Consider the following 20,894-nt stretch of genomic DNA (forward strand, 5'->3'; position numbering starts at 1 on the left):
GGTAGCCTACCAGGCTCCTCTGTTCATGGGATTTTCCAGGCAAGAGTACTGGAGTGGGTTGCTATTTCCTTCTTCATGGGATCTTCCTGACCCAGGGATCAAACCCAGGTCTCCTGCATTGCAGGCAGACACTTTACCTTCTGAGCCACCAGGGAAGCCCTTCTGCCATTAAGGTGGTGTCATTTGCATATCTGAGATTATTGACATGTCTCCCAGCAATCTGGACTCCAGCTTGTGCTTCATCCAGCCTGGCATTTCACATGATGTACTCTGTGTATAGGTTAAATAGCAGGGTGACAATATACAGCCTTGACGTACTCTTTTCCCAGTTTTGAACCTGGTGTAACAGGCAAGTTCAGCCTGCTTCATTTTGTACTCCAAGGGACACCTTTAGAAACCTGAAATAAGTTCATTATGGCTAGGACCTATGTTTGATTTAACAGGACATTAAGAATGATTCCATGTGGATATAGAGCAGAATATTATGACTGATTTATATTATGTTTTATAAATATTTGTGTGATCACAAAGTACATATTTTTTAAATAACAATAAATAAATTAATCTTAAATTGCTTATCAAAATTTAAGAAGTTTAAGGGTAAGCTCGTGTTACCTGGGCATTTTTCTAGTTAGAAACAAATATTTTTATAGATCCAATATAAATGATAAGGAAAACTGAAGTTAAATAAGAAACATATTCTACTTTGTTTCTCCTGAATCATTTATTAATAGAACCTTAAAAGATTCATAACAACATTTTCCAAATAACATTAGTTTGGCTTTCAAAATTCTTGGTTCTCTAAGAAAAATAGATTTTGCTATAACACTATTCACTGTTTGATAGAATTCACATAATGCTATTTGACTCTTCATTTATTCACTAGTTTAAGAAATAGTTGTTGACGACAGACCTTATGTCAAGAATGAGCCGTTTACCTAGGAAGTGCTCATCTGTATTAATAATTGTGGAAATAATTTAATAAATATTTTCCATGATTATTAATGGTAATAATGAGTTACCATAAATGGTAACAATGAGTTACCAAGACACAGATGGGTTGTTAAAAATATTTTTTTAACCTTCTGCAAATACAAAGTGTTGGTGAGGGTATGTTTTGGTGAGAACACTATGGGAATGTAATAATTACCATAGTGTGAAAACCAATTAAGTAGTAAATGTTCATTTCCCAGCAATTCTGCTCCTAGGTGTGTGTATACTAGAAGATATGTTTACAGGAGCAAAAGACTGAAATAAGTAAACAAATAAAACCACCTTTACTACTAGAATAAATAAATAGTGATATCTTCATAAAACTATGCAACAATGGATATGAATTAATTGTGGCCAATTTATCAATATGGATGAATCTCAAACTGAAATTTGGGGGAAAAAAGTAAAAAAGTACATACAATTTGGTTCCTTTCATAGATCAAAAGTAAGCTCAATTACACAATAAGTTGCTTGGAGATATATTTATATGTGGTGAAACTATTGGGAAAAATGAGGCCTTGATTAGCCCAACATTCCTTTCCCTTAGTTTTTTTCTCTTCCTTTCTTTGGTTGTACTGTTACTCTTTTTGCCTTTCCTCTTTTTCTCCTCTAATAATAACCTGTTCAAATCTTACTTGTTTTTTAATATCCTTTCACCATATTCCAGAATCTATCCAGACTTTTCTGTAATAAGTCTTTATACAATTATTTATCATATTATACCTTTTGTAAGATTATCTTGTTGCTGATGGTTTATTTATTTATTTTTATTGCTACTGCCTCAAAGACAGAGATCATAAGGCCTTAATTTTTATTGCCTCAGAGCCTTTAGCAAAGGATAGAGAATATATACAATTGCTGATACATTTTTATTGAATTATATTTTGACTGAAAGTCACTTATAAAATTATAAAACCCTTAAAGAAGGTCTCATAATGAAATTATAAGTGGGAAGAATTCTTTGTTATGTGTCTTCAAAATTTAAAATATGAAGAGAATTATTTCAGAGGTAAAGGTATGAAAGTTAAAATAGTGAAGATGGAATTAAGAAAAAGCATTCACAGTGTGTGTGTCTATGCACATGGGCATGACTTGTTAGAACCAAGTATAGACATTTGACATTTGTTATCTTTATTCTAAAATATTTACAAAAATCATTTAAAACCATGTGTCCATCTTAGAGTTAAATTAAAACTAGATAATACAACATGTAATTCTACTTAATTGGCCACTTGTAAGTTCTACAGTATGCTAATATTTTAAAAGCAAATACATTTTCAAGATTTCACTGTCCATCTTCTTTCTCTGAGGGCACCTCACCTTGTAAATGCTTATGACCATTGGGCAAAGGCACTGTGGAAGGTTGACAGGGTCTGTTAGATATTAGGAAAGCTTAGTTGCTATTTTACTTTTTCATTTACAAGATATAAAACACAGATAATTTTGTGGCTTGTATGCCCGCCTTTGAGAGCCTTTGAATTAATCTAGTGATTGTCAGTGGAGGATGGGGAGAGGAGGAATCACCCAAGAAAAATTTTCACAGTTGACATGCACATACCCCACCACTACCCTTGGTGAGAATTGTGATAGTAGTTTTACTCATATACAGAGAAAAAGAAAGTTCCATAAATGTAAAGAAGATTATCTATCTAGAACTGAAGATAATAAAATACAGTAATTCCCCCCAAATAATATACTTTTTCTGTATTCCTTCAATTCCATTTCTTCTTCTCTCACTTATTAAATTATAGACTTTTGAAAAAATCTTGCAAAATTATATGTAGTCAATAATTCCAATACATGAGAAGAAATATCCATGTGAAAAGACTTGGGAAAAGTAATACCAAAAATGAAAGTGCTATGTCATAGAATTATGAATTTTGTCTATTATGAACTGTTCATTATAACTGTAAAGCCAGGCTGCCAATGTCTGATCCCCTCCATTACTTAATTTCCCAGAGCCTCTGTTTCATTCTAAAACAAATGAGTTGAACTAGTTGATCTTTAAGGTATTCCAGTGTTAATACTACAATAAGTTGTATGTGTCTGAAAAATTTAGGGGGCCCAATTTTCCATTTGAAACAAACACTGGCCAAAAACAAACAAACAAACAAAGACAACCTTTTAGGTGTTCTCAGAATTCTTTTGATTTTGTATTTATTGAACTAGGAGTTTCCATGTATTATTTCCAATCTTTATAACAGTATTCAAGAACATAATTACAACCCCTCTTTTATTATAAGTTAATTGACATTCAGTTCAGTTCAGTCACTCAGTCATGTCCAACTCTCTGCGACCCCAAGGACTGCAGCATGCCAGGCTTCCTGGAGCTTACTCAAACTCATGTCCATTGAGTTGGTGATGCCATCCAACCATCCCATCCTCTGTTATCTCCTTTTCCTCCCACTCTCAATCTTTCCCAGCATCAGGGTCTTTTCCAGTTAGTCAGTTCTTTGCATCAGGTGGCCCAAGTATTGGAGTTTCAGCTTCAGCATCAGTCCTTCCAATGAATATTCAGGATGAATTTCCTTTAGGATGGACTGATTGGATCTCCTTGCAGTCCAAGGGACTCTCAAGAGTCTTCTCCAATACCACAGTTCAAAAGCATCAATTCTTCGGCACTCAGTCTTCTTTATAGTCAAACTCTCACATCCGTACATGAAAAACCATATCTTTGACTAGATGGACATTTGTTGGCAAAGTAATGTCTCTGCTTTTTAATATGCTGTCTAGGTTGGTCATTGCTTTTCTTCCAGGGAGCAAGCATCTTTTGATTTCATGGCTTCAGTCACCTGCAATGATTTTGAAGCCCCTCTGAAAAGAAATCTGTCACTGTTTCCATTGTTTCCCCATCTATTTGCCATGAAGTGATGGGACCAGATGCCATGATCTTAGTTTTCTGAATGTTGAGCTTCAAGCCAACTTTTCACTCTCCTCTTTCACTATCATCAAGAGGCTCTTTAGTTCTTCTTCACTTTCTGTCATAAGGGTGGTGTCATCTGCATATCTGAGGTTATTGATATTTCTCCTGGCAATTTTGATTCCAGCTTGTGCTTCATCCAACCCGGCATTTGGCCTGATGTACTCTGCATGTAAGTTAAATAAGCAGGGTGACAATATGCAGTCTTGACATACTCCTTTCCCAATTTGGAACCAGTCTCTTGTTCCATGTCCGGCTCTAGATGTTGCTTCTTGACCTGCATACAGATTTCTCAGGAGGCAGGTAAGGTGATCTGGTATTCCCATCACTTGAAGAATTTTCCAGTTTGTTGTGATCCATACAGTCAAAGACTTTGGCATAGTCAGTAAAGCAGAAGTAGGTGTTTTTCATCTTGACATTGAATTCAGCTAATAAATGACTGAGCAGGGATTTGACTATAGGTATGGCAGACTCTAATGTTTATATTCTCTCTACTACTTTGAGATTGTTGAGGCTAGTTCTTTAATTATGTGTATGTGGTCATTCACATACATACCTTGTGTCTGACTCTTTGCAACTCCATGTATTATAGCCTACCAGACTCCTCTATCCATGGAAGCTCCCAGGCAAGAATACTGGAGTGAATTGCTAGTACTCCAAGGGATCTTCCCAACCCATGGATTAAACCTGAGTCTCTTGCATCTCTTGCATCTCCTGCATCGGTAAGTGTGTTCTTTACCATTGCACCACCTGGGAGGTTCTTCAACAGGCCTGTGAAGTAGATTATGTAAAACTGTATTCTCTTACTTTATTTTGGGTGTGTGTGTTGGGGGGGAATAATGAGAAGAGGCAAAAAATGGTAATGATTTTCATCATTGTACAGTATTCAATTATATTACTGAAAGAAATGAAAGATAGTTCTTTCTCAAACTTGGCTACTAAGTTTGGTTTTAGGCTGACCTGCATAACAAGTAACATGAAAAATATTTCTTACAGGTGTTTTTATTTTCCTGTACCTTTGTAAACTATTGTGTATGTGTGTATACTCTCATATGTATTTATTTTTGAATCTGTAATTCTACATAGGTGGCAACCAATCTGTTGCATATTTCATGCTCAATTAAAAAGAAATCTTACATGATTTCTAAGTATTATGGAAAGATAGACATCTGTCCCCTATTTAATTATGTCCATCCTGATTATGTTAAATGTGTTCTGGCCCCCGTTAAGAAAATCTTCTAAATACACATGAAGAGAAACTTTGTTAAAAATGAATTGTAAGCAAGAAACATAAGGGACTTAAGCAAAGGAATTCTAAGGAAAGCTTAACAGAGAAATATCTCAAATCTGAATTCTTAGACTGAATAAAATAATAACCCTTCCCCTTCACCTCTCATGACTAATCCACACCAAAATGCAAATGTAACTTGAAACAAATTGTTTTGGAGGCTTCAGAAGTTTGGTTAATTTTTCCTTCCTGTTACTTTTCACTTTGAAACACCTTTTGGTTTCTGGACTCTGACAGGAGCTAGGAGGGGAAATGCCAAAATTCTATGGGAAGGCTTGTTCTTGGGGTAATTTAGACCTGATTTAAGGAAGTCAACTTTTGTTATAAATTTTATGTTAAAAAACTCTAAAATTTCCAGGGGGTTAAAAAAATGCAAGAGTTGCAGATAATAAAACAAAATTTCGATAATAATGCAAAAGTAGGAAATTGTCAGAAGCTCCATGAGGGTGAAGGGTACAGTTTAAGCTTTAGATCTTGAAGCTTGGGTTCTCCCCTTTCTTTACCATTAATTCTGCTATTGTTTTCAATCTTTTCCTCTGAATATCCCCACCTTAAAAATACACAGCAGTAAGATGTCTTCATGCCCAATCATTAAGGATATACAAGAATTTTAAGGGTGTGCAAATACTTTTTTCATTCCATCAGCAAATATTTGCTTGCCATCTACATGCCAGGAGCTAGTCTAAGTTCTGGGTATATAATAGTGAAAAAAAGAAAATAATTTGCTCTCATGTACCTTAAATTCCAGTGGAGATCAAAGAAGTAAATATATGATATGTTAGATTGTATTGAGTGCCATGTGGAAAGATAAATCTACGTATAGAAATATTTTATACAGAGTGGTTAGGATAGGCCTTTTTGAAAAGTGACCTTTAAGCAGAAACTTGATGGACATGAGTGAGTGAGTCACACATATACCCTAGGGGAAGCTTCCACAACACAGAATCAGAAAGTCCAAAATTCCTCCATGCTAATGGGTTTAAGAAGCTGGGAGAACAATGTGCTGGGTAGGAGTGAGCATAAAGCAGAGTGATAAAAGACATGTTCAGGGTATGAGCAAGAAAAAGATACTCAATTGTGAGTCTAGAGTACATGCATATACAGGAAAGAAGTAGTAACCAGCACATTCACTGAAATTTTTGGTATTCTACTGTGATTTAGGAGCACAGTTGAAAAGGATCTGCTACTTGAGTTTAGAACTTCAGTCTTCTCTTCATCAAATTTGTCAGGACAATTGGCAGGAATGTAGTTTAAAAAGAGGAAATCGAAACACACAAAAAGAGGTAGACAATTTGTTTAAACAAGAGAAGACAATTGGAAAAAAATAATTCCACCCTAAGTAAGCTATGAATTTTGAACAGTTCAGTCAAAACCCCAAAATGATGCTTCTAATTCCTCTTCCGTTTCTCTTTCCTTCCCTAACATCCCATCCTCTTTACCTCTCCTCACTTTCCATTTCCTCCCCTTCCAAAAGGTACATGCTGTATGATTTCATTATACAGCATCCTTGAAATGACAGGATTATAGAAAAGGAAAGGGTGTAGATGAGAAAAAGTGAGTGTGGCTCTAAAAGGGCAAGAGGAGGGATGCATATGGCAATGAAACGTCCTCTCATATTGACTCTTAATTCCAGTATCATAGCGGTGATATTTTATACTACAGTTTTGCAAGACACCCCATTCAGGAAAATTCAGTAAAGGGATACAGGTTACGTCTGTATTACATTTTTTACAAGATCCATGTGAATCTACATGTATCTGAAAATAAAGTTTAAAATTTGAAAATAATGAGCATTATGAAGCTGGGGGAACAACTGACACTCTTCCCCTAGTGTCTTTCTTTTGAGGCTGTCCTGACACCAAATATTCTATGGCATGTTTATTCCTAGATGCAATAAAGCAATATTATCCGTGATTTAAATTCACTGGTACTCTCCTAGGTAAGCAAGTTGTGATGTACCTATTTGAGAGTAGAAAAAACATCCAGAAGAACCAAAATCGTTTTTAGAGGAACAAGATAATCTGAAAATTTATGTAGAATAGAAAAGGGCCACAAGGTACCTTGAAACATTTTTGATGAAGAAGAAGTTAAACAGATCTCTGTTTTCCCCCTCTGTCTGCCAAGAGGCCAGAAGCAAATGAGATTTTCCATTACACCAACTCTTCTCTAACACTTTGTGTTATCAGAATTTCTAACTTTTCCTAATTTGATGGGTGTGAAGTGGTCTCTTTTTGTTTTATTTTCTTAGAAAATCCTAGGAGTTTCTGATATATTCTGCATACTAAACCTTCTCAATGCTATGTGCTGGACATGTTTCTCAATCTGAAAATTTGAGATTTTGTGAAATAGTTTCTATACTACACATTTTACCTTGCTTAAAATTTTGTTCCAACTTTCCTGAAGCTATCTGGCATTATAAACTTTTAATCATTACAATTGTGCTGCAGTTGTAGGAATAGACAAAAGTTTTAACAGAGGAAGGTAGTAAAAAAAAAATAGACACACACAAATTTAACTTTTATTTATGATTAAAATGAGGATATGTCCCAGTTTGCCTCAGAGTATTCCTGAGACTTACGCATATGGTCCAAGTATAATTGTTAATAGTGTCCTTTTCAATTTCAAACACTTTTTGGTTTGGATGAAAAGTATATAAAGTCATTCTATGTAAGCAAGATAGGTGGATCTAGAAGTAAATAGAGATATCATTGGCTATCCATATTAAAGAGAATAAAATTTTATCCATATTTGACACTAGAAATATATTCCATATGAACTGAAAATCTAAATATGAAAGAAATCTTCACAATTATTAGAAATAATTATGAGAAAAGATTCACAGTATTAAGAGGGGGACGAATTTCTTTAAAATGACATGAAACCACAAACCACATTAAAATTAAAAAAATTTCTTTTGGAGAAACTTTAGAGAGAAACTTGACAATGTGCGTAGAAGTTCAGAGATGCTCAAACCCACCTCCAGATACACAATGAAGAGATCTTTTGACCTTGTGCTCTAAGGGACATGTATGGCAACAGTTTGAGGATGGATAAATATGTTGTAGTATTTTCATAAAATGGAAAGCCATATAGCAAATAAAACTTTGCACAAAACTGTATAGGAGGGGAATATTTGCCTTTTGAAATTGACTTGGTCACTTGTTTCTATGAATACATCTGCAACCCAAGGTTGCTGAAGACAAACGCACATCTCATCAAACATATTTCTGTGAAAGTGAGAAAAAAGGGGTGTTGTATACTTTTATGTTTTAAGATCTATTAGCAAACTCAGAATTAAGAAAAATCTAATAGCGTGTAGTATTTTAGCCACCCAAGGATATCTTAGATATAACAAAGAGTGAGGTCTTCAAAAAATTAAAGGGCACATATTAGAACTTAAAACATTGCCAAAATTGTTAGCTTATTCTATGTTGAATTCATTATGCAGTATAAAAATATAGTAGTTCATAAAATATTTTAGAGCCTTCATAAAAGAAACATTGCACATATAAGGTGAGTTAAATATATACTAAGTTTTCTCGGATCAAACTGTGAGTTGTACCATGTGACTACATCTAAGAGTCGTTTTAATCTAAGTTTATTTTTACATCAAAAGGCTTTGTAATCCCTATGTCTATTTCTGGCTTTTGCTTATTGAAATATTTCCTCTAATCCATTAAATGAATAAATCCATTAAACTAATATTTACCCTTGGTCTCATGGAGGGTTGTGTATTTCCACTGGGCTTGAGGAGTGTTTCGATTTTTCATCTTTGGTTTCACTACTGGCCGCTGTAACTTTACCTCAGTGTTAAAACTGCCTAAAAGAATTTCAGTCCTGAAGCAAATCATTTGCTTCCTGAAATTGGCAATTTGAATTTGAGGAACCAATCCAAGGACAAAACTCAAGGATCTGGGTCAGTATCTAAGGTGAAAGGGAGTGGTGGTCTTGTTCTTTTGTCAGTTCTCATTTTGCTTCTTCATCTCTGAGCCGAATATCTGTGTCATGTGTCCCCTTTTTCCTCCTTTGGCCTCTTTTCCTGCCCCACAGATAGTCCGGTGGTAGAGTTAATGGGAGGGCCTTGGGGCAGGGATGATGGTGATGAGGTTTTTAGTAGAATAATTAAGGACCCATTTCACTCTATTCTATGAAATACTTCATATTTCAATGAGAATTGGATTATATTGCTGATACCATGAATGGTGTTTTTTGAGACCAATTTGAATAATTTCTTTAAACATATTTTCCATAGCAATAACCATACTTTGCATGTTATTCTGTATTTCTTCAGAGGCATGCAGGGCAGGGTGTGCTCATCAGAATATAAATATAAACTGACAAATACCAACATGCTAAATAACAGTGTGGAGTGCCCTTTGACTTGCGAGAAGCGCTGTACCTCATTTCTTTGACTGGGTTTTGCTGTGTCGTAATTGTTACGGAAACATCTGGTTACTGTCACATATTTTAGTATCCGATCTCATTGCATGACATTTTGTTCTGTGACATTTAGTTCCCACTTGGGACTTGGAACTGGAAACCTAAAATTAAGTTTCATTTCCAACATAATAATAGGGAATTGTCCTGGGTAATGATGTTTGAGGTTACCAGTAATGGAATTTCAACATAGCACATTGGAAAAAATAATGGTAAATTGTTATCGGTGATTTTCTTTACAAAGATACAAATACTTTACACAGGTCCCAGAAACTGTTTGGAGGGGCTGCTCTGAAAATTTTCTTAGTCCTGAGGCTATAATCCTTGGCTTTTTGAACTCATAGTAAATAGAAATGAACTCTTTTATGGTGAGGTTCATATACCTACATATCTCTCATTTACCCTTTATATGGACTTTTTTTTTTTCCTGTAAGGAAACACTTAGAAATATTCTTTTTGAAGTGTTTGAGTATATCTTTCTAAGCTTTAGGTTTTCCACAACAGAATTGTGTCTATCATCCTTTCATTCTGCTGCTTCTTTCACACATTCCCATTTTGCCTCTTCTCAATTTTGGCAATTAGCTTAGTGCCCACGTGCCTCTAGTTCACACCCTGGGCCTGATGGGAAACCTGTTCTTATGTTCCTATGCTGTTGACTCAAGCTGGTCCTAAACATTTCTGCTTCCCTCCTCAATTTGTTCCTGGTAAGTGTTGTGTGTCCTTCACTTTTGGACTTAATAAACTCACATGTTATTTAAGTTAAACTGATGCACTCATACTTCAGAAGAAGGCATAGCTGGTTTGTTGACAGTTTTGTCAAATAGTCTACACCTTGAAAACAAACAAGATGCACTGACAGATGTTTTAGATCTAGTTGCAGAGAAAATAGACTCTGTGATGGAGATTTGCATGTAGGGAGTTCACTGGGGAGTGTTCATGGGACATCTTTGAGAGGTGAAGGAAGCAGGGTTAGCCAGAGGGGAAAAAGTTGACCTGAGATGAAGTCACAACAAATGTTTTAGCTGATGACCTCATTGAATTATTCCAAATTGAGCAAGAGGACAAGATTTTTATACTTGCATTGAGCTGTCATTGAATGTGGCTGCCACAGTGGGGGCAAGCAACTTGCTTTCAGCAGCTGGGGAATGAGTGCTAGGTACTGCTGAGAAAGGGATCATGGCATTGCACCACTCATTCACTACGCAGGATTCCAAAAGCTGAATTGTCTTGGAAACAAAGATGGTAGGCACATTTTCCTTCATTTCCCAATTATTTACAAAAGTGTTAAGAATTTATCAGGAGATAAGTGAGTACACAGTGCAGAATATGTATGATATTCTTATGTTTGTATGTGTGTGTGCATTCCCTGTTCCCTAAACATTTAAGAGCTATCACTCACTTTCTATGAAAATGAGGCTTTGATAGGGGGGAAAAAAGCTGAAATGTTGCTAAGCTATTGCTAATACTTTGGTCACCTGATGTGAAGAGCCAACTCATTGGAGAAGACCCTGATGCTGGGAGAGATTGAAGGCAGGAGGAAAAGAGGATGACAGAGGACATAATGGCTGGATGGCATCAACGACTCAATGGACATGAGTTTGAGCAAGATCTGGGAGGTGGTGAAGGAGGGGGAAGCCTGGCATGCTGCAGTCCATGGGGTCGCAAAGAGTCATACACAAACTAAACAACAACATTGCTATACTAAGACATATATAACTTTTCTAGACACTTAGGCTCACAGTGTGTATCCTTACTCCCAAATGAATATTTTAATACGTCAGTCCCCCTTGATTCTTAAACCAAACTTCCCACAGACAGTGTCATCTCCAAAACTGAAGTAAGACAGCTATGTCCATGCTTTAGTTATCTTGGCCTCCTTTGTTCTGATTTCTCAGATAGCCCATCTTTCCAGAGGAGAAAATTGTGGTTTAAAACCAAAGTACCTTCTCATGAGCTTGCCCAGGGCCCGGTAATCCACTGTGCTGAGAGAAGCATGATTTTAGTGTACATTGATGGTCTAGTCAATGGTCAGAAAATGGCTTTCTGGGAAGAAAAAAATAATACTCAAACCGAGACTGAAGTCCATGTAGTGAAGTAATCTCTTGAGTAAACATAGAGATTTTGAAGGTGACACAGATATTATTTAACACACAAATAAATTTTTTACAAATGTTCACAACTGACCAACAAGGCAGAAAATCAACATATACTGAGAACTTATGACTTACCAGTCATTATACAAAACAATTAACTAATATAGTAGCATTCTATTCTTACTACTGTCCCAAGTGCATGAATCGTTATCCATATTTTTTGTTCATTCATTTTTATTTTAAATGAGGTAAACTTTGTACATTTACATTGCTAGAAAGTGGCAGAGCCAGGATTAAAAAATGATCTCTTTGATTCAAAAGTACATGCTATTCCTCCCCAAAAAGTATCTATGAAGAGAGATGTGTCATTTAAAATAAAACACCTTAGAATTTCACTTCTGAAAATAATTGAAAAATAATATTGGGCTGTAAGTGGTGTGGTTCTGATTTAATTTTTTTTTTTTTTTAAATTTTGGTAATGTGCCAGTGTAATAGAGGGAAGCCCTAGAGTAGGAAATGCCAACCCACTACAGTATTCTTTCCTGGAGAATCCCCATGGTCAGAGGAGCCTGGTGGGCTTCGGGCCATGGGGTTGCAGAGTCAGACACAACTGAAGTGACCGAGCACAATACAGGGAAGAGTAATTTTGGAATCAGGAGACCTGCATTCATTTCCTGGCAGTAAGCTCTGGGAAAGAAAATTAACTTCGACTTTATCACTTATAAAGTTAGGATGTAAAAGTAGTATGTAAATGTAGAATTTAAACTAAGTTACCACAGTCAATCCCTTCACAAAACTTGAGCGAATCAGAACTATGATGTGTCCCAGAACCGATCTGTGATGTTTTGAATGTTAAGTACTTGTGTGGTTACATGAATCATTGGGTTAGCACTGGATTATCCCTGAGTGATTTTATCTCTGTAGCAGATGTCTACTTTGTTGAAGGCTGTTAGCTCCTTGCTTGTTCATTTACTAGTTGTACAAAAGAAGATGGAAGTTCAGATGGTAAAGAAAGCAGCATAAAATACTGAGCTCTGTAGAAATCCTGGATGTTATTGGCTTCACTGGTAAGAGAGCAGAGAAGGGAGGATAAACAAATGAAAGAAGGATTGGCAAATGTGACTGATGTTACAAAACATCCTTGTTGTTTTTTGGTTCATAACACAAGTAGTCCATTGTTTTATACATCATTGGTTCTAGAGATGGATTAACTAAAATCTTTGGAAAGGGGACCCTTTTTACCCATCGATCTTGTGGTTGCATACAAGTAGGATGACAAGAACAAATTCAGTCATGGATTTGGATTCAAAAGTTGATTCTGCAGTTCTACTGGGAAGATTAAGATTTAAAAGTGGGAGCTAAGATTATAAATTAGTATGCATCTAGGTAACAACCTCTGGTGTAAACTACTAGAATAGCATGAAACAGAAAGTCACTTGGATCAAAGCATGCCCTGTATGGAGGTAGGATCTGGATAAGAGAACAGCTGATTTCTAAGGTGAAGACTATCATTAATATAAATATAGCCTCCTTATGTTCTATTCTGAAGTGAGCAATATTCCTTTATATATATAAACTTTTATATATTGGCCAATTCCATTATTTAATAGTCATATCTCCTTTATAGTTTAATTCCAATTTTTTAAAATAAATATATTTATGTAGTTGTTAACTCATAAAATTTGTTATAAATTATCAGGAATTAATGGAGGCTAGCATATAGGTTTATATTTGTATGTACTAGTTTTTTATTGTCCCTTTAGTTAGACGGTGTTGAGATTTAAATAATAACTCCCAGTAGAATATCTATTCATCATAATAGTTTTGCTCTACATCAAACTCATCTAAATTGCATATTGAGACTTAAATCAGGTATAGTTATTTGATTTCTGTCATATTTGGGGTCATTGAGCAAACAATAAAATACATTTTTGGAGAAAAGTGTGACATGATTCTGGGGCTACTACAAAAATCTATGGGTTAAGTAAAGATTTACTAAGAAAAACTGTATGTTGGATTTTGTGGTGATACAACTTAGGAGTTTGTTGTGATTGTGTGATGTGAAGGTCAAACAATTCTGTTATATTGTTATGATTCCCACATGTGCCTGAGCACTTCCTAAACTTGTGTTCTGTGGGTCTTAAGTTCAAACTGTATTAGTTTCCTCTGGCTACCATAGCAAAGTACCACCGTCTTGGTGTATTAAGCAACAGAAATTCATTGCCTCACTGTGCTGAAGACTAGAAGTCTGAAATCTGGTGCTGGCAGAGTTGATTCCTTCTGAGGACCACGAGATAGAATAGCTTCCATGACTTCTTGGCAAAAATTGGTGTTTCTTGACTTGTAGACTCATCACCCCAGTCTCTCTCTGCCTTCATGTTCATATTGTGTTCTTCTGTGTGTGTGTTTGTGTTCAAGTTTCCTGTTTCTGTTAGGATATCTATCAGTCATGTTGGGTTAGGTGTCCACCCTAGTCTAGTTTGACTTCATCTCAATTAATCATATCTGCAAGGACTCTACTGCCTAGTAAAGCCACATTCTAAGATACAGGGACTTCAACCCTTCCTAGGGCCTATGTTTAAATTTTACTTTAATTTTTTCCCCCAGTGGTAGGAATGAAGAACTCAGACTTCTCAGAACTATTAATTTTTCACTAGGGAATATTTATAAGCATGGAAGAAATGTAACTTAAAAAACATAGAGGAATATAACAATGATTTCAGGTTCTCAATATTAATTGCCTCCAATAATCTCTACTAATTTTACTGTAGAGCCTATACTCATTTGATACAGTTGAAGTAGGTATTAGTTTAAAGTCCATACTTTGTGAGTCATAAACTGCTGCAGGTGAAATGTTGTGATTTGACTGTTTTTTTAGGAGATCCTGGAGGCTGGAATGCAGAACTTTCCTAGGATAGGATGATGAGGAAGGATGGCAGATACTGACTTTAAAATACTAGTATTAAAAAAAAAATACTTAATTTCATTTGTTTTCTTTAAGAGGGTAAGCTTGCATTGTAAAATGCATTTTATTTCAAATTTTCAATCACAAAAGCAAGTAAGATGTTTGCATATTTATTTGCAATGCCATTTATCAGTGTTTCTCTTTCATTTTTCCCAGGTGGAAATCCCCCAAATAAACAGACATTTTTATATCATTTTTATAGATACTAGCTAAATATCATTGTCTAACATATTGATCATGTCTTTGAAAAAAAATAGTGATAGTTGAAAAGTCTAGTGTTTTGGAGAAGGAAATGGCAACCCACTCCAGTACTCTTGACTGGAAAATCCCATGGAGGAAGAAGCCTGGTAGGCTACAGTCCATGGGGTGGCAAAGAATCAGACACGACTGAGTGACTTCGCTTTCACTTTCAATTTATTCACTTAAAGTGTAATTTTTACTGCTTTTATCCTTCACTTTTTTAATTTAAATTTAAAAATAAGGATACTTGATTTAAAAAAAAGTCTACTGTTTAAATACCAGATGTTAAAATATTTATGATGTTGAGTCGATAAGTGACCCCTCACCTAAATGCCTCCTGTAGCTGTAAAAAATAGTTTTTTTTGATTTATAATATTTCATGAAACACTGATTTTAATTTTCTGGCCCTTGAAAGACCTCTCCAAGAATATTTTCATTGTCAGCATCTTAAATTGACCCAGAAATGATCATTAAATAATTTTGAAAATTGTAAGATTATCTAGGCATTTAAGATGTGTATAAGATGTGTATAAGGTAATTAAAACCAAACTTTAGGAGGGTTAAGACCCTACCATAGTTGGTTATTCTACAACTAGGGTCACTGCCTAAGTTGTACAAAGGCATATGTTCAATTTAAAGTTGTAATGAGGAACATGGGATATTTTGATTCTTCATTTGCTGTCCTCCTCTCTAGAGGATGCAGTTGCCAATATTAAAAAAATGAACACAGACTCTTTCATGGAGGATAATAAAAATGTGTAAGATAATACAGGCCACATGCATAGACGGTTGGTATACGGCTTTTCTCTTTGTGTATGGAATTGTTGCTCGTATCATAGAACAGCGACTATCATGGAACAGCTACATGGAAATATTCAGTATTAGTCACTTAGGAATGAGACCAGTTCCTCTGATCTCATTAGTTTGATCATGATTATTCCATTTTAACATGGTGTTTGTAAAGGTGTTTTCAGTAGATTGTGCACTTACAAGGGCATTTTGTGTTTTATTATTTTCTAATCAGCAACAGAAAAGAGAAATTCATGTTATAAAGCTTTCTTTTCTCTTATATTGAATATACATAAAGCCTAATGAGCGATATAGAGCAGGTTTTAACTTTTGTCCATTTTTATTTTACAAGTTTTGAAAATTGAATGACATTTGAGTTTCAGATTTTCCTCTTCACACTGATATATTTGAAAATGCTAGTACATACTCTTGGGATAAATGTAAAGAAATATTTATAATGTCATGCTGTTGTATAGACTGATACTTAGTATGAGAACTACATTTTGACTTGGTGCAAACTTGCATTCATCTCAATGAACAGTTGCAGAATTATGGTGAGCATGCTTGTATTCAGGACCCTATTCTTGGCTTTGATACCAAAAAAAAAAAAAAAAAAAGAATGCTATTTCTCCCTTTTAAAAAATGCCTTAAAAAATCTTGAGATCTCTCTGATTTGAAGAAAAGGATGAAGCCTAGTTAGCATTAGCAAAAAATGCAAGATTAAGTCAGTAGTCTCATTTAGATAGATGTAGCTAAGAATTGTTTTTGTTTTTGTATGTGCCCAGCACCACCCTTTTTTGGTACACCGTTTTTCACCAGTTCCAGTAGTGTGGGCTGCCAAAATCCACACCATGGAGTTCTGGGTGACATGATTAAAGCTTGCCCAATCATAGTGCCCATATGCCTTGTCCTACTGATTGCTCTAAAGGTTAGTACCTCACCCACACTTGGCATACCTTGGATGCTTCCATTTTGGAATCTTGAGAAAAAGAGATTTGGGATTTGGGGCCTTTACAATTAGAAAGAAAGAAAATGGAGACAGGCAGTAGTCAAGCAAATAAAGCCAATCAGCGGTAAGAGGAAATGAGTGCCTAGGAGGAAGAGGACTTTAGTTACTTCATCTCTTAGTTCTGGTCGAACAAAATTGCCCTTTTGTTTCCAGTATCTTTCCAAAATACACCCTTTACCCCCTTAAATCTTACTTTAAGTTAAAAAGGGTCCTGTCTAGTGAAACTGACAAGAATCCTTAATCAACAGGATACTTGTTCTCATGTAAATGTGTTACTACTTCTAATACTCTAGGTATCTCCTCTTAAACATTTCATGACTTCTACAAATAACTTTATTTAAACAAAGCTTACATAAACTGAAATCTTCACTGATAAGGCAATGGCAATTTTAATTTTTGCTGAATGATCATAGAACCTGAATTAAGAAACATTCAAATTATAAAGTGTGTATATTAGTGATGGTATATTTAAATGGTGTCCATAACCTTGCTTGGAGCTTCCCAGGTGACTCAAAAGGTAAAGAATCTGCCTGCAGTGTGGGAGATCAGGGTTCAATCCCCGGATCAGAAGGATATCCTGCAGAAGGGAATGGCAACCCACTCCAGTATTCTTGCCTGGAGAACTCCATGGACAGAGGAGCCTGGTGGGTTACAGTCCATGGGGTCACAAAAAGTCAGATACGACTAAAAGACTAACACACACACACACACAACCTTGCTTGGATCCTGGCCCCGACTTGCAATATTATGTATTTTTCTCTCTCTACTTTTCAAATCAAACTCATTGGCTTACTCCATCCCCTTGAAATCAGATTTTGCAGGCTCCTGGCTTTCCTCCAAAAGTCTTTCATTGTTTCACAAGCCATCCTTGTTTTCAATTCATCCTTCTTTATCCACTGTGTAAACTAGGTGGACCTGAATACTTAGAAAAAATCGAAAGCATTTGGTTGTTATTAGAGTAAGGATAGCTGACTCACACATGTAAAGCATTAAAGAAACCTTACAAATGTTTAAGTGACTTTTTTTCTGTTGTTGTTTGGGGCTGTGGGGCATTTAACCACATCCTGCCAAGCACACAACACGTGAGCGTCTCTCTTAATTACCAGGTATAGTTTTAGGCTAATAAAACAAACAAGGACAATATTTTTATTTTCTTTACCCAGTATTTTTATTGATTTATTTAAATGTAACATACTATACACTGTTCAGCCTTTTGGGAGGTAGGAGCAGGGAGGGAATCTATATCTTTATGAGGAGTCTCCTTGAAATCAACACTCAGATGGATACACATTTGTGACTGATGCACCTTGACATTGTAGCCAGGGTTCACATTTCCTACAGAGGCAGAGCTACCAAAATCATGATTTAAAAAAAAAAAAAAAAAAACATTCAGGACTGGAGCCGTTTTTCCTTCAGTAGCACAATCCAGCTGCAAAGGGGACCAGAATTCTATCTCAATATCAAGCAAAGATGCCATTTTAAATGCAGGAGAATCTCATTACTCTTTACCAAACTGTTTCTGTCTTTTTTTCTGTCCATGTGTGTATTCTGGGGGTGAGGCAGGGGAGAGGTAAAGGAGATGTTTTCTATTTTTGGCTTCTGCAAGCTTTGATACATTTTGCTAGAAGCTGTTTTAGTGTTTTGAGTACTATGATGATGACTGTTTACACATAGTCTCTTGGTAATCTAAATGGCTATGTGAAATACGAATCCAGTTTGTGCCCTATTTGCTGTTACCATGGTCATCTAATACTATATTTGTCTCACCAAACATTTAATTTTGGTTGTGGGTGGTCCATGTTCATGTGTCAGGTGCAATTATTATTTTAAAATAAAACAACAAAGATAATCTAGTTCTCATAGGAATGCATTACAGTATAGCTTTCAGACTCAGTTACCAATTAAATTTTAACATACAGATTCCAACCACAAAATTAAACATTTTTAGAATCCCATTTGTCAAAAAGCAAGTTGGAAGCCAAGTACCATAAAATGCAAGTTTAGCCATAAGCCAAAACATTCTGCCTCAAATGCATTTCCTTTGAAATTCCAACTTTTGTAAGGAATGAGAAAAATATGATCTTTAATGGAATTACTTTATGAGAAAGTTTCTTAATAAAGCTAATTTTTCAATAACAGATTAACTGGAAGTGTTGGTTAAGCATCGACACAATTAAGTTATTAGAGAAGATGATAAAACACCAGACTTGCTAGAGCTTAAACTTTAGTAAAAAGACACATTTAGTAAGTCTTTCCTTTGTACCAAAATACTGTGTCAAATAATAAAAATAAACAGGCCTTTTCAAAATAAGAAATATTAAGATAAAACTGCAGTATCAATATAATCTTATAGTTATCACTTAAAGTATTTAGAACAAATAGTATTTTTCTACACTTTTAAAAATCACTACAGACACTGCAAATAAGGTTTAAGTATTTATTTAGTGGAATACAATGTGATGATGACTGGTACGCTTTTCTGTACTGTTTTCTATACCTGCTCTAACAAAATGAATTTCAATAAGGTTACATTATGGAACCCTCCAAAGCTCTTTAAATTTATAGAAAATAAGTTTTATTTGGTTTTGTAAAGGCTAGATCATACCATTTGAACAAATTTCAGCATATAGTTACACATAAACCAGGATATATTTGCTCAGTTTAAGCCCCTGTCGGGGGTGGAGGGGGGGTGAGGGTTGCACTTCATGCCAAATTCCTTGATAGTTCCTGTGGGGGAGATACACTATGTGAGACCTGTAAAGTGTTCTTATACAGGCAGACAGCCTCTTCATCATTTACCACTGTGACATATGGCAAAAAATCATTAGTAAATAATGAGTCTATGCTACTAAAATGTACTTGACAATTAATTTTCTTTCTTTTACTATACTTTTGGAGGCCCAGTGATTTATTGAAAGAGAAGAATTTGGCTTTTTGGTCTATCGCTTAAGAAAGGAAGCTTTAGGAGTGATGTCTGTCTTTAAATGATGGCAGATATCTCTCCCTCAGGCCATGTTGTAGTATTGTCATGTTTATTGTTGACGGTTCTTTATGGCAGAAGTGCAGATTAAGTCAACAGATAGCTCGTGGGGCACTCACACTCTTTTCCCAATTTTATCTCCTATTCTTGAAGTGTTTGCCAAGTTTTAAAAACACTTTGTCACGAATATGCATGTGGTGTGCTAAAGAAAAAGAAAAGGTAAAACAGAGCAGCTGCTGAGGATACTCTTTAAAACCCCAAAAGATATTTAACATCCTATTAAATAAATAACTTAGAAGGAAATAGAAAAGGATGAAGGCAGAATGCACAAGCATACCATTGCTATTTGTTTGGTTAGAACAGTTTTACACTACCATGTTTATATTTATCAATCCTATCCGATTCTTCCATGACGTCATGCGCAAAGCTCCTTTGGTTGTGCATACGATATGACCCAAGTGCTTTCCAGTAAATGCTTGCATGTCTTACTGCTCATTGAATCATTAGGCTTGAATGAGCAATGAAAGTCTTTGATATGAGTTCGTATTCCATAAATAACTTTCCCGAAGATCATTCAACAGATTGTTCCTTGTCCTTTAAGTTCTATCTCAGAGGAGAAAAACAAAAACATAAACAAAAACTTAACCCCAAAACAGCCACAATATTGTTCACTTGGGAATAAATTCCATCCATTTGATCTGCTTATATTGTGATCACAAGGCAGGACACAGAACTAATTACGAGAACATCATATGTCAGTAGAGAGTACAAAAACCTTCAAAGGCTTCCTTTCTTTCAAGCAAACAGACATTTGCAATGTGTCTTTGCCTTGTGAAGTACTGTCTTCATAAAGAACACCAACTACGCCTCATAAAGAGCCTTTGGTTCTACTGCATCTGCAAACATTGCCTTCTTCTATGAGTGTACCACCATAGGAAGAAAATGAGCTGAGGTGTTTTTCCTTCGTGTTTTCTGTCCTCTTCTAGGAGCTCCTTTTCCATTCAATGCCACATACATTTGCCTCCCATTGTGCTGCCAGTTAAAAGATGCATAGGTATTGTATCCGTTTTCCTCTATCCTCTCCTTCAGCTTACAGTCATTATTAAATTCTTTCTGCAAGGGAAAAAGAAAATCTTTTATTCCTGTGGTGATGACACTTGATTCCATTGTACACAAACCA

General features: G+C 35.5%; 1 protein-coding gene across 1 annotated transcript in view; it reads right to left on the reverse strand.

Annotated features, from left to right (window-relative positions):
- Positions 1–19,157: 19,157 nt before the first annotated feature.
- Positions 19,158–20,894, reverse strand: part of FGF10 (fibroblast growth factor 10) — a 91,487-nt gene continuing 89,750 nt past the window's right edge. Inside the window, 1 exon segment of the mRNA XM_020899047.2 lies at positions 19,158–20,827. Within this exon segment, the coding sequence (XP_020754706.2) occupies positions 20,630–20,827 (198 nt within the window). The 3' untranslated portion in view covers positions 19,158–20,629.

The sequence above is a fragment of the Odocoileus virginianus genome, chromosome 14, assembly GCF_023699985.2.
Source record: "Odocoileus virginianus isolate 20LAN1187 ecotype Illinois chromosome 14, Ovbor_1.2, whole genome shotgun sequence".
NCBI classification, from domain to species: Eukaryota; Metazoa; Chordata; class Mammalia; order Artiodactyla; family Cervidae; genus Odocoileus; species Odocoileus virginianus.